At 63.5% G+C, this 13,060-nt stretch overlaps 2 protein-coding genes across 2 annotated transcripts in view; both read right to left on the reverse strand.

Moving 5' to 3' along the window:
* Positions 1 to 1,355, reverse strand: part of PYROXD2 (pyridine nucleotide-disulphide oxidoreductase domain 2) — a 29,949-nt gene extending 28,594 nt beyond the window's left edge. Inside the window, exon 1 of the mRNA XM_008073957.2 lies at positions 1,184 to 1,355. Within this exon, the coding sequence (XP_008072148.1) occupies positions 1,184 to 1,310 (127 nt within the window). The 5' untranslated portion in view covers positions 1,311 to 1,355. The remainder of the gene's footprint in view (positions 1 to 1,183) is intronic.
* Positions 1,356 to 2,886: 1,531 nt separating this feature from the next.
* Positions 2,887 to 13,060, reverse strand: part of HPS1 (HPS1, biogenesis of lysosomal organelles complex 3 subunit 1) — a 22,597-nt gene continuing 12,423 nt past the window's right edge. Inside the window, exons 8-19 of the mRNA XM_008073955.1 lie at positions 12,657 to 12,758; positions 12,479 to 12,548; positions 10,439 to 10,488; positions 9,119 to 9,286; positions 8,855 to 9,034; positions 7,416 to 7,477; positions 6,880 to 7,014; positions 6,733 to 6,798; positions 5,670 to 5,814; positions 5,339 to 5,452; positions 3,888 to 3,970; positions 2,887 to 3,524 (exon numbers count right to left, since the gene is read on the reverse strand). Coding sequence (XP_008072146.1) covers positions 3,362 to 3,524; positions 3,888 to 3,970; positions 5,339 to 5,452; positions 5,670 to 5,814; positions 6,733 to 6,798; positions 6,880 to 7,014; positions 7,416 to 7,477; positions 8,855 to 9,034; positions 9,119 to 9,286; positions 10,439 to 10,488; positions 12,479 to 12,548; positions 12,657 to 12,758 — 1,338 coding nt within the window. The 3' untranslated portion in view covers positions 2,887 to 3,361. The remainder of the gene's footprint in view (positions 3,525 to 3,887; positions 3,971 to 5,338; positions 5,453 to 5,669; positions 5,815 to 6,732; positions 6,799 to 6,879; positions 7,015 to 7,415; positions 7,478 to 8,854; positions 9,035 to 9,118; positions 9,287 to 10,438; positions 10,489 to 12,478; positions 12,549 to 12,656; positions 12,759 to 13,060) is intronic.

Below are 13,060 nucleotides of genomic sequence, written 5' to 3' on the forward strand. Positions count from 1 at the left end.
GAGATGAGGTCTTGCCAAGTTGCCCAGGCGGGTCTTGAACCCGCGGGTTCAGGCAATCCACTTGCCTCGGCCTCCCAAAGTGCCGGATGACAGGCTGAGCCACCAAGCCTGGCCTTGTCCTCCTCTTTAAAGGAAGGAGGCGTGTCAACCCCATGCCATCCAGAATGACCCACTCTCGTCAACTGCAGCTGCAGACTGGCTACTGAATCTGGCAAACATCAAAGCATCTGGTGAGAACCCACTGGCTCCCGGGCACATAGAGGAGGGCACACTTGGCCTGTGGGACTGTGTGGCCCACGTCTTTTATCTCAGTATTCACCATAAACGCATCCCACACTCCCCGGGAGAGGTGGCGTGCACCTGCCAGCTCACCTGCTCTCTGTCCACACGCACATGGCGAAAGACCCACACAGGACGCCCCTGTGGGACTGGGTGATGGTGCGTCTGCCTTCTGTCCCGTTGGTGTCTCCATAGCCCCAGCTGGCACTGACACACCTGGGCCCCTTGTGTGCATGGAAGGCCCCAGGGGAGGCCACGCAGTCCTGGCCCGCTGCCTCACCAGCTGCCAGGAGACTGGTGCTCTGAGCCCAGGGTCTGCGAGGTGTGCCAGGGTCACTGCAGAAGTGGCCCAAACGCCCCAGTGCCACAAGGCAGTGAGGGCCGTCACCCTCTGTCACAGCAGGACTGCTGGGACTCAGTTCTCCTTTTGTCTAGCTGCTCTTGGCGAAAAAACTCCAATTTCTTTGGGGATGGGTGACCTCAGCGGTGAGGCGGGGTGACCAGAACTCAGGGCGCGTGGGGTGGCCGGGTCACCCTGCTGCCCAGGGCTCTTTCTTTCCAAGCCTCACGTAGCACAGGCTTTCTGAGAAACTGGCAGAAACGAGGTCATTATGCAGGAGACACAGAGAGAGCCCTGAGCTCACCTAGTTCTTCTCTGTCCTTCTAGATGGGAAGACCCCAGCCCAGAGAGGGCAAGCATCTGCACCAGAACACACAGTGAGTTGACAGCAGAGCCAGCACCAGAGCCCGGGCACCTGCCTGCTTGCCAGGCTGGGGGGTTTCCTCCACAGCCCTGCTGGTGCTCAGACTCCTGGCCAGGTTGGGTCCAGAGAGAGGGCGTGATGGGTCTTGGGGAAGGGGCTCCCCCGCCTCCCTGCCCTCACCCTGGCTGGCCCGTGTTTACCTGCGCCTATCACCACCGCGTCATAGGCAGGCTTCAGGCCTCCCCGGGCCTCCCCGTGAGCTCGTCTCCAAGAGGGGCAGAGAGGGGCGCCCGTGGCCCTGCAGAGACCGCGGCCCCCTGCAGCCATTTCTGCTCCAGGCTGGGCTAGGTGAGGAATTTGCTAGCGGTCAGCAACAGAGGGTGAGCGGGAGGGGAGGAGCAGGGAGGGGCGGGGAGAGGGGAGGAGCCACGGCCCCGCTGGGCCCGGGCCAGGTGGGTGCCTGGGCCAGTCCCGGGAGAGGTGGAGCCGGCGCCACCTCCAGGACTCAAGAGGGTCACAGTCAAGAGCAAACGCATAATTCCCGGGCTCTGCGTGCCAGGCAGGCTGGTGCGGGGCCCAGCCGGGGGCGGAGAGGCTGGGGAGGGCGGAGTGGGATGTGAGCCCAGCAGGGTTCCGAAGACACCTCTTCCCTGTGCAAGAGCCCAGGAACAAAATGTCTGGGAGGGGTCCTGACATGTCCCTCTGCCCGACTCTGAGTCCCTCCCGACGCCTTGGGGAGTGAGTCCGACCAGGGCCTTCAGCAAAACTGCTGGGAAGCTGCCCCCTGGCACTGGGGGTTCTCCCTGAGTGCTCAGACACACCGGCTTACCAGGCCGCTGCCGCCTCGCCAGGGCTGGGGGCGAGGGCGCCGTCCAACTCCTGGGTTCTAACCCCTGGTTCTGAAGGCCGGGGCGTTCCTCTTCGGCCTTTGCCCCTCGCCCATGTTCCCAGGACCCTCAGGGACCGGAGATCACATCTGCCAAGAGTTTCGGCCAAGAGTTCCTCCTCGCCCTCTGGCCCAGGTGGAGCCAGGAGCCCTTTGGCCTTTGCCCCGTCCCCAGCAGACGGTCCCTGCAGGAAAACGCGTCCTCGAGCGGGGGAGAGTTTCTGTGCAGCTGCCACGCCAGCGCTACAGACATCTGCTTCCAGCCACGAGCTTCAGACCTGGGGGGGGTTCGTGGGGCAGACCTGAGGGGTCCTCCAAGGACCCTCCATGTGCCACAGCCAGTTGTTGTGCATGTGTGAGTCTCTGCTATGTCCGACCCCGGGTGCTCACCCGTGTCACTTAGAAGAATCAGGGGCTTGGTTACAGTAGACACGTCGCAGTCACAGCTGCCAAAAATTAAGTGACAGAAGCAGTGGAGGGCTTCTGGCTCCATTGTCTTCCTCCGTGCTTCTGTATCTTCCGCAACGACCTTCTCATTTCCAGCCACAAAACTGTGACACCAAGGAGGAACACAGGCACGGGCATCTCAGGGACAGCGGTCTCCACGGCCTCCTTCCAAGGGCTTCGGCCCCAGACATGGGTCCAGTCCCCTCAGCATCTGTTCCCCCAGGGCTGCTCCCTGTGTGCTCGGCACACCTGGCCCCGGGCCTCCCGGCCTCCTTTCCTGTCCAGCACTGGCACCTTGGCCCAAGGGGAGTGGGCACACCCAGGCCCAGTGCTCCAAGGGGCTCTTGTCCTATCCTGGTTAGAAGGGGAAGCAGTACCCTTGGCAGTGGCTCTCAATCTGGGGCACACCAGATGCCTGGGAAGCTTTTGCAGACATCAAAGCCCGGACTGCACGCCCGCCATGTGAGTCCAGATCTGGGTTGAGGCCTGCGGCAGCCGCCTGCCTATGGGCAGGTGCCACGACTCAGCAAGGGCTTATCCTGTCAGCAGAAGACCCAGAAGCACGACAGCTGAGTGATAACAAGGACATTTATTGATCGCCTACCATGCCCCGAGGGGGGGTGGCTGTCACTTCAAACTGGGGAATAGGCTGAGGATGAGAACGTGCCCAGGGCCAGAGAGGGAGTGGCATTGGACAGGCAGGGCTGGAGCTCCATCCCAGGCACAGGAGGCCTTGATGTGGGGGGCAGCACCGGGGGGCAGCGGAGAGGGGGCCCTCGGACAGTCCCGCGGGGCTGCCCTGTCTCTGGAATAAAGGGCGGCTCTGGCAGAGGAAGCCCCAGCACCCCTCCTTGCTGTTCTCAGGAGACAAGCAGGACCCCTTGGCCTCCCTCTTCCTCGGGGGCGGATTCGGGCTTGCTCGTGCCCCAGGTGGAGGGGAGCCGGGGGAGGCTAGGACACCCGGGGCACCGCTGCGTGGGACGGGGCTCTTGCGTGGGCAAGACTGGCAGCCAGGGCTGGAGAGGGGCGCTGGGTGACGTGGCCCCTAGAGCAGGGGGAGGCGGGAGGCCTCCCAGAGACGCCGGGCTAGCTGGCCGGCCTGCTGCAGCAGCAGGTCCGTGGGCGTGACCGACAGGTGCACGGCCAGCAGCTCGAAGCAGCGGACGGCCTCAGCTGGGTGGCCCTTGCTGGAGTAGCGCAGGAGCTTCCTGGAGGCAGCGAGGGGCGCGGCTCAGGGGTGCCCAGGGCACCAACCTGGCCTCCGTGGGCCGATGCCCATCCCGACCCTGGGTCGCCTGCCGGGGCCCGTCCCTGGGCCGGGTGCCCATTCCCACCCTCGCTGACCTGACGGCAGTGCCTGAACTACAGGATGCCAGCAGGGCATTCCGGGCCCAGACGTCTCCCCCGCGGCCACAACCCTGCCGGCTGGAAGGTGGTGGCAACGCAGAGGTGTCGGGCAGCAGGGATGAGCTCTGGGCTCCTGGGTGGGGCTTCCTTGAGGAGGAGTGGCCTGGGGGCACCCGTCACCCCCCCGCTGCGTGCCCGGCCCGGCAGCCCCCAGGCAGCGTCACCTGTAGTAGTCTCCTCCCAGCATGCCGATGGGCACCGAGTCGTCTGAAAGGATGGGCACCTCGACCATCTGGAGCTTGTACCCCTGAGGAGCGACAGAGAGGTGGTGGGTGCGGGGGAAAGGGCCCGGGCCTGAGTTGGACCCACGGGGCTTGAGATCTGGCCCTGCCCCGCACTCCCGAGAAGGCGGGGACCTGGCTTTAGTATCCTGAAGGGAACGACAAGCGTCCCCTTGTGGACGGTAGCCAGTGGGATCAAAGTTCTGAATGCGGCACCCAGCACGTGGCAAGAAGCGCCCACGGCCATCGGCACGCGGGCTGGCCGGGAGCAAGTTCAGGAAGGGGCCAGGACGCCAAGGGGGCATTGGCAGGACCTTGACGGCCGAGCCCATCACAGGGCCCACGTCTCAGGAGCTCGCGGGAAGGACGAAGGGGGAAGGGAACTGGGAGCTGCGAGCCTGTGTGGTGCCAGGCACGTCGTGGCACCCATAAGAGCCCTCGATGCTCGCGTGGGCACTGGGGGCCTGTCCTGCATGGGGTGGACTCCGGAGCCGTCCCCACGGCACAGACTGGGTGGTGCGGCCAGCGTTCAGGCTCGTCCCCGCAGCTCTGCCTTGTGCTGTCCCTCGTGGGACAAGCGCACGGACCCTTGTGTCTCCCGGAAGCCGAGGTAAAGGCCAGGGGAACGTTCCATCACTCCTGCCACCCACACATCCTGGACACTTCCCAGGCACAGGCGGGGGGGTCTGTGGACCAGGAGGTCCGTGCGGGCTCCGGCCTTGTCACTTAGGGCCTCGGTGGCCCTGGCTGGGTGTCTCATCCCCACAGCGTCTGTGGAATGGGCTCGATGACCCAGCCCCTCCTTCGGTGAGAGATGGGAAGAAACGGCCCCAGTGGCCTCCTGCACGGCAGAAAGACGCTGTGGGGGCCGGGGGCACTCCTGGGAGCTGGGACCCTGACTAAGGACAGGCAGAAAAGACACACAGGAAAGCGAAGGGCAGGGGAGAGACAGCGGAAGGAAGACGGGGAGGAGGAGGAGGCTCAGCCTCAGGCAGCAGGCACAGCGCCTGGCGAGCAGCCCTGCAGGAGCAGAGAGCTCTAGAAAAAGCAGCACAGACCGGGCTGCCGGCTTCTCCAGGGTGGGCTCAGGACTTTGGACCTGGACTCACAGTCACGTGCAAGGATGGCAGTGGCCAACCTGGTGTGCAACCCGGACGCTGAGGTGCTCCTGGCCGGGGTGCGTCGAGTCCCTCTGCCCGCGTGCGTGCCAGGGTGCCGTGAACACCCACGTGGGTTTGGCACCCAGCTGGCGCAGAGTGGCAGGCAGTTAAATACCCACAGAAAACACGACCTCGGGGCTCTGGGTCCCAGCCTGCTGGGCTCCAGGGACAGGGACAGACGGAGAGACGACAGCCAGCTCAGGAGAGGGGACCCGGAGGCAGCTGGCCACCCACCGTGTCGTTCTCAAACCACAGGAAGTAGGAGCAGCGGAAGTCGCCCTCCTGGAACAGCAGCGTGGTGTAGCCCTTCTGCAGATATCGACGGGCCTGCTGGATCAGAGACCAGACCTGGGGGGGACAGGGGTTCAGCACCCCCGCACGCCCGTCTTCCTCCCCAACGAAGAAAGGCTCTCAGCCGAGGAGCTCCACAGACAGGAGGGGACGGGAGGGGCGGCTGCTCACCACAGCCCAGGGACAGAGGGGCTCGGCCTTGTCCTCCCTGGGCGGGCTCAGCCCTCGCACACACACCCGTGGGCCGAGGTGGTGCCGCCGGAAGGCCACCCACCTTGGCTTTGATGAAGGCGGCCAGGGGCCCCCTGCCCAGCTCTGAGGTGGTCTTCTCGCTGCTGCTGAGGGACGGCGCCACCATCTGCCCGGTCGTGCGGTCCACATAGATGAAGTGCACCAGGCCCGGGAAGTCTTCCAGGTAGGTGCAGTGCTGAGTCAAGGTCAGACCAAGCTGGGCCGGGCGCTCCCCGCTCCCCTATGGGCTCCCAGCCCCAGCCCTTCCCAGACTCCCGCTTCCAGGCCCCCACTCTGCCGGGTTCCCAGTCTCGAGAAGCCTGAGGTCTCCACTTGCACAAGGCACACGGGCAGCTCTGGGCCCAGGAAACAGGTACGTCCACGGTTCCCATTTTCGGGAGGGATAGGTTGAGGTCAGACACCCCTGGGGCTAGAGTGAGCCCAGCCACGTGCCTCACCGTGATGTGAGTAAACTCTACGCTTCATGGCGAGAGGCTGGAGGGCTCCCATTAGAGGGGACAGATGCCCACGGCGGGTGGCAGTGGAGGGCTAAAGGGGTCCACGGCATCCCCTTTACCTGCCCATGAAGACCCGAGTCTCAGGGTCTGGAGGCCGGACACTCCAGAGATGTTAATTCAGGAAAAGCTACTTTCTAGACAGTCCCGAGGAAAAATCAGTATTCATCAAGACTCGCATTCCATAATAAAGTCTTAGAAATGGCTCTGTACACAGGAATAAACATTTACTGCAGACCTTCTCAGAGCTTTGACATGCCACCGTGCACTGCAATGGTCTAAGGAGGACGACACAGCCCTCTCGACCCATCAGACCCCAGGAACCTGCCTGAAGCCACTCTGTGGAATGCCCACTGCAGCAACGCTGACGTAAAGGGTCTTCACGGCTTCTACAAATTGAATTTGGACTTTCCGAAATGTCAGCGGGGAGTGTTGCCACACACAAGGCACTCGAACACTACCTTCTGTCACTCTGCTTCGGAGAAAAGCAGCTGAGGTGAGGTGTCGTGTCACTCCCCAGGGCCCACAGGCCTTCCAGGGAACAGGAAAGCTGACCCAAGGCCGGGAGTCTTGGGCTCAGAGCCAGGATATGACACCATGGTGACGTTCCTCCTGCTCTTCACCAGCAGGAAGTCCTTCCAGTCCATCAGCTTCTCCCTGCCGGGGGGGAGGGGACACGGCTGCAGCGAGAGGGGCGGCCCCACGCACCGGCCCCGGCCGCCCGGGCACCGCACTTACTGCATGAGCGTCTGAACTTGGTCCTGCAGCTGCCGGGGCAGGTGCGGGCCCCCCCGCTCGGGGGCCGTGGCCAGGAAGCTCTGGCGGTAGATGGCGCAGAGCTGGCGCTTCAACTTCGCGCACGCCTGCAGCAGCCTGGGCGCCGAGGGCAGGTGTCACGGCCGAGGGCCCCGGGGAGCCCTGGCCGGTGTGGGCCCCATGATGCGCCAGGACGGGCAGAACCGGGACCCCGAGTCCTGCGGGGCCCTCGTGATACGCCAGGACAGACACACGCTCCAGGGACATCCCTGGTCCTCTGGCAGTGCTACTGCAGCCCATGAGGCCCAGGCCCCGCCCCCACGCCGGGCCCACACCTGCCTCAGCCTCCAGCCTCTGCTGCGACTCCCCCGCCTCCCGTGACCGGAGGCCCACCCCCCGGGGTGACCCTTCCACGCCAGCTCCTTCCTGCACGCAGGCTCCCTCGTGGCCTGGGGAGCGTGGTCTCAGGGGAAAGCCCCCCATCCAAGAACTCTCCCGTCCCAAGGGCCAGCACTTACTCCCAGGAGGATCTGGGCTCGCTTCTGGAGAAGGCCTTGGTCTTAAACTCCAGCCAGGCACTCTGCGGGGGAGACGGGAGGCTGGGCGGCTTCCTGACCACCTTCCCGCTGGGAGGTCGGGCAGAGCCTTCCAGGTCAGGCCGGAGAGGTCGGGCTCCAGTCACACCTGCCCGTCCAGTCAGGCCCGAGAGACCCCGGGCTCCAGATACACCTGCCCGCCCAGGTCAGGCCCAAGAGACTCTGGGCTCCAGGCATACCTACCCAATCAGGTCAGGCCTGAGAAACCCCGGGCTCTAGTCACACCTGTCCATGCAGTCAGGCCCGAGAAACCCCAGGCGCCAGACACACCTACCCGCCCAGGTCAGACCTGAGAAGCCCCGGACTCCAGTCATACCTGCCCGTCCAGTCAGGCCCGAGAGACCCCGGGCTCCAGACACACCTGCCCGCCCAGGCCAGGCCTGACACCCCAGGCCCCAGACACGCCCGCCCATCTAGTCAGGCCCCGCCCACGCAGTGCCGCTGGCTCCCCTGGCAGCCCCTCTGGGCCCTGCTCGCGGCCACACACCACGTTCTGGTCACTTGGCAGCGTCCACGGAAAGGGCGGTTTCCAGGGGTTCCTTCCTCAATGGGCGACGCTGCACTTCGCCAGGACGTGAGGACTTGGGGGACGGCCGGGCTGACCCCCACAAAGGGACACACAAGGGCAGGGTTGGGGTCAGCGGCGGGGGGCTGCTGAAGGGACCTGGGCGGCCTCGTGGGCTCTCCGTGAGGAACTGAGCTTGGTCCTGGAGTCCAGCCGTGATGCCCCAGCCCTGGGAATGCTCTGCCTCTGCCTCCACGGGACGGAGACTGGCCTGGGGCTTCTGCCCCTCCAGTCCCTCTGGGCCTTCAGATCCAAATGTACTTTGGCCACGAGAAATCCCGGCTCCTCAATCTCCCAGACGGGATGGCTTTTACACCAGGTCCCACCCTGGGCTACTGGAGCCACCAGTGGGCCGTCCCCTGGGCTCACACGCTGTCCCGCCTCTTGGCCTCAGCTCCCAGGACCTGAGCCCTAAGTGCCTTGTGGGGAGCCGTGTCCTGCACGCCCATGTTGCCCTGGGCACCCGGGGGCCCCGGCCACACCGCAGGGAGGATGCCCATGGTGGGCAGGTTCCGGCCAACCCCAAGTCACTGCACGTAGGCTCCGGCACTCACGAGCCATGTTATCTTGGCCAAGTTATGACATATCGAAGCCTCAGCTTCCTCATCCAACAAGTGGGAATTATAACTGCCAAGCTCACTCAGAAAGGTTCTGAGAACTCACAGCTGCCCAGTTTTTGTTCTCACTTCCTAACCGGGAACACAAGGACCGCAAGGCCAGGCTGGGGCAGGGGCAGTTCCCCGGTGCGGGCCCCTCCGCTGTGGCTGGCTCAGAGGGGACGGGGCCCAGGTCTCACCTGAATCTCCTGCCCGCCTCGGCCCCTGACGAACTTGTCCATCCGCTGGCGCAGGTCGCCCGCGAGGGGCTGGGCCCGCAGGGCTCCCCCGGCCTCCGGCCCCTCCTTCAGCTTCTTCTCCAGCAGGGAGAACCCGTCCAGCAGCTGAGACAGCACCAGGGCCAGGGGCGAGCCAGGGCTCTGAGGGCAGAGGCAGAGACGGGGTGAGCGGAGCCCCCGAAGCCGCCCGGCCCCAACCTGGCCAGGCAGGGCAGGGCTCCGCACCCTGGTCAGAAGCACCAAGTTGATGCCCGGCCACAGCGGCAGGCAGTACATGGTGTGCGGCACCAGGGGGCAGTAGCTGTCCTTCACGCTGGCATCCAGGAAGATCCTTCTGGGGCTGGACGGCGCTGGGCAGTGGGGACCCAGCGCCTGGAGGGTGTCCTCAGCCATCTGCAGGGAGAGCGGGGCGCAGTGAGAGGCGGACCCCGGGCCGAGCCCCCCACGACCGTCCACTGGCCCTGCCTGGGAGCCACGCGAATCGAGGTTTCGCTCCAAGAAACCCCTGCCCGTAAATCCCTGCGCTCTGCTGAGACACTGGAGTGGCTCCAGTTCTGATGTCCGCCCCCAGCTTCCGGGTCTCTCTGCCCGGCCGAGCAGGGCAGTGGGAAGGGGCAGAGGAGCTGGGAGGGGGAGGCCGGTGGATGGCCGAGGGCCCTGCCCACGCCCTCAACAGACGAAGGTGTGCAAAGCTAAATGCATCACCCTCGGAGCAGCCCGACAGCCATTCGGCCTGGGGAAACTGAGGTAAAATGACTCCATGGGCAGGACTCCATTGCTCTGAGGGAGCTGAGTAAGAAAGCTGTCAGTGGGAAAAATTAGAGAATTGGGGAAATCATGAGAAACGGCACAGAAGTCTCTCCACATGGCTGTCACTTCGGGATTCTCAATAACAGCAACACGCCGGTCACCATGCGCTGGCTGTTCTGAGGATTTGCTAAAAAATCATGACACCTGCCCGGGGTGGCCTCTCGAACTCCTGTTACAGTGGTACCCTTGGAGAGCGCTTGGGAGGTGGAAAATGCCTAAATAAACAAGCATAATCAAGTGTGCTGGGACCCAAATTTCACAAAAGAAAAAACACACCTATGCATATGGTCTATGTGTGTGCACAAAACCACTGGAAAAAAGACCGGAAGGAAACACCCAGAGACGCTCACCCTGAGGATGTGTGTGTGTGTGTGTGTGTGTGTGAGACTTACCCTGAGGACGGGTGTGTGTGTGTGTGTGTGTGAATTATTCCTTCTCCACACTTTATACTCTTCTGTTGTCCGATCTTTCTACAACGCATACATTTACATTCTTATTTTAAGGAAACACAAACCATCACGTCGGACTTTCACTCCCGAGAACAGTGGGGAGGGGGGATTCTCAGCTGAGGAGCTTGGGGAGGGGGAGGAGTGAGGTCCCCCTCTGCTCCGTCCCGCCTCTGGGCCGAGCTGAGGCCCCAGGAACGGGCCCGTGGGGACACCATGGAGGTGACACCTAGGGGCCCCGGTGCTCGCTGAGTCTGGGGCCAGGGGTGCCGGGACCCGGGAGACTCACCTGCAGGGCTTCGGTGGGTGGCGTGCCCCCCTCCAGCCAGACGGTGCTGCCTGCAGGGATGGGCGCCAAGATCAGGCCGAGTGCCGTGTGTGGGCCCCCCTGGCAGGGGCAGGCGTGGGTGTGCGGGCGCCCCCTCGTCCTCTCGCGTGCCAGCCTGCGCAAGTGAGCGGCCTACCAGAGTGAAGTCACTGGGGTGGCGGAGACACCCCCCGCAGAGCAGCCGCTGGCGCACTTGGTAATAGGGCTTGTTCCCAGTCCCCCCTCGCTGGGCTCCTAATCCTCTCCTTGTTTCTGCCCCCTCCATCCAGTCCTTCACCCCCACCAGGAGTCACACACAGTCAATATTTATTCCTCACTCATTTATTCAATCAGCAGCCTTTCCTGAGCAACTACCATGTGCTGAGACGTGAGGGAGGTCTCCTTCCTAGCTGGCTCACAACCACCCACCAAACCGCCACATCTCTGTTCCATGCTTGCAACGACGCTGCTACCTCGTGTGTTTCACTGCAAATGACCCTACCCTACGTCACGTTTCTCTGGGGAAACACATTCCTGTTTCAAACACCCGATTTACAAGCGGACAAGTGCAGCTCCAGCCGTGTATGAGAGTGAGCTCTGCGTCTGGTGGAACAGCTCAGAGGCATGAGGACAACCAGAGAGGGGGGATTGCGAGGAAGGGGGCAGGGAGCAGGGCAGGGAGCGGGGTGAGAGCCCTCGGAGCTCCCCAGAACGGTGCTGCTCAGCAGGCACAGGCTCACCCTAGGCAGCCAGGAACTCTCCCCGGGGAGGCGCGTGCACACGGCAGGGGGGCGCTGGCCTCAGGGCGGCAGGGCTCTGCGCCAGGCCAGGGCCCAAAGTCAAGAACATCGAACCTCTACATTTCACCTTGGCTGCACGTGGAAATCACGTGGGACTTCTAAACACCCTGCAGCCCAGGCCACGGTGCACAGACCAAGTCGGAACCTCTCAGGACAGGCCCGGCTTCTGGGTTTTTAAAGATCCCAGGAAAGTCAATACGCAGCCAGGGAACCACTGTGCTAACCTACACCTGCACACAGATGGTCCTCACCCAGGCACACTGGACTCACCAGGGGACATTTCTGGAAGTATCACGCCCAGGCCCCGGGCCCACGGGCCACAGTGCCACAGGCTGGCTGAGGTGCCAAGATTCCAGCGTGTGGCCCGGGCAGGGAGCCACTGGCTCAGGGATGCCACTCCGCAGACTCCTTTCCAAACTAGTCCCCACGAAGGAGGGCCTCCCCCAAGACCCTGGCCTCTTCCTTCTCCCGGCTGATGTGGACCCAGGATCCTTCTTTCCTAAGAACTCCCGAGGCAAGGGTCCCATTCTTGGTGGCCACAACGGTCGGGTTTTGGTCTAGCCACGTCTCCAAGCAGGGTTCATTTTTACTGTTTGCCCGCATGCTTTGAAAACAGGCAAGGGATAAACTATAAAGACTGAACAACTGTATTTTAGAATACACTTCAAGTCAAACGATTATTACTTAATTACGCTGGGCATGGTGGCTCATGCCTGCAATCCCAGCACTTTGGGAGGGGAAGGCAGGAAGATTGCTTGAGCCCAGGGGTTCAAGACCAGCCTGGGCAATACAGTCAGACTCTGCCTCCCCCAAAATTTAGCCAGGTGTGGTGGCGCATGCCTGTAGTTCCAGCTACTCGGGAGACTAAGGTGGGAGGCTCGCTTAAGCCTAGGAGTCTGAGGCTGTGGTGAGCTGTGATCACATCACGGCACCCCAGCCTGGATGACAGAGTGACTCCAGCTCACAGAAAAATAAAAACAAAAAGAGCCTTAATTATTACCAAAAAGAAAGACAAGACTGAGAACATACACACAGAAGAATTTCTAAATGCAATCAACATGTCACAGAAAGCTCCAGTGATCACGTGAGCAAATCTGTCAGCCATGACTCAGAGGGGTGTGGGTACCTGTGCTCAGGCCCGCAAAAGCGGGCGGTCCCCGACCCCAAGACAGGGTCCCATGTGCTCCACCTGAGTCACACCCCCGCCCTGCCCAGGCCTCACCTGAGCTCTGCTCGCCCGGGGAGGGAGCTGGGGTGAAGTACTCCTCTGGGAGGGAGGTGCTGTCCGACGCCTGGGGGGAGAGAGGCGCTGATCAGACCCTCTGCCCGGCCGCTCCGGAGAGGCGGGCAGTCGCACGGGGCCCACGGTGCCCACCACAGCGGGCATACGCCTCACGCACCGTCTCCGCAGAGCTGCCCCTGGCCGGGCCCGTGGCGGGGGGGCCCCAGGCCTGCTGCACGGGAATGTTCTGGCTTCTTTTCCGGGGCTTCCGCAGGGAAGGCTGCCGGGGCAGGGAAGGGGTGGAGAGCATTGTCGGGCCGCGCCCCTCCGCTTCCCTGGGACGCCCAGCCCCCGCCCGGGCGGCCCTGGAAGCCCAGTCCTCAGACTTCCTCGGGGTGTTTCCACTCTAGGAGACCCGCTCGCTCTCCAGAACCACTGACATCCCAACACTCTGGGATCCCAGCCGCCACCGCCCACCACCACTTACCACCCACCACCACTTACCGCCCGCCAAGGTCACCACCATCACCCACCAGGGCCACCGCCACCACCCATCACCAACCACCGCCTCCGTGACCCCCC

The sequence above is a fragment of the Carlito syrichta genome, unplaced genomic scaffold, assembly GCF_000164805.1.
Source record: "Carlito syrichta isolate Samal-C Ts95f unplaced genomic scaffold, Tarsius_syrichta-2.0.1 Scaffold316221, whole genome shotgun sequence".
NCBI classification, from domain to species: domain Eukaryota; kingdom Metazoa; phylum Chordata; class Mammalia; order Primates; family Tarsiidae; genus Carlito; species Carlito syrichta.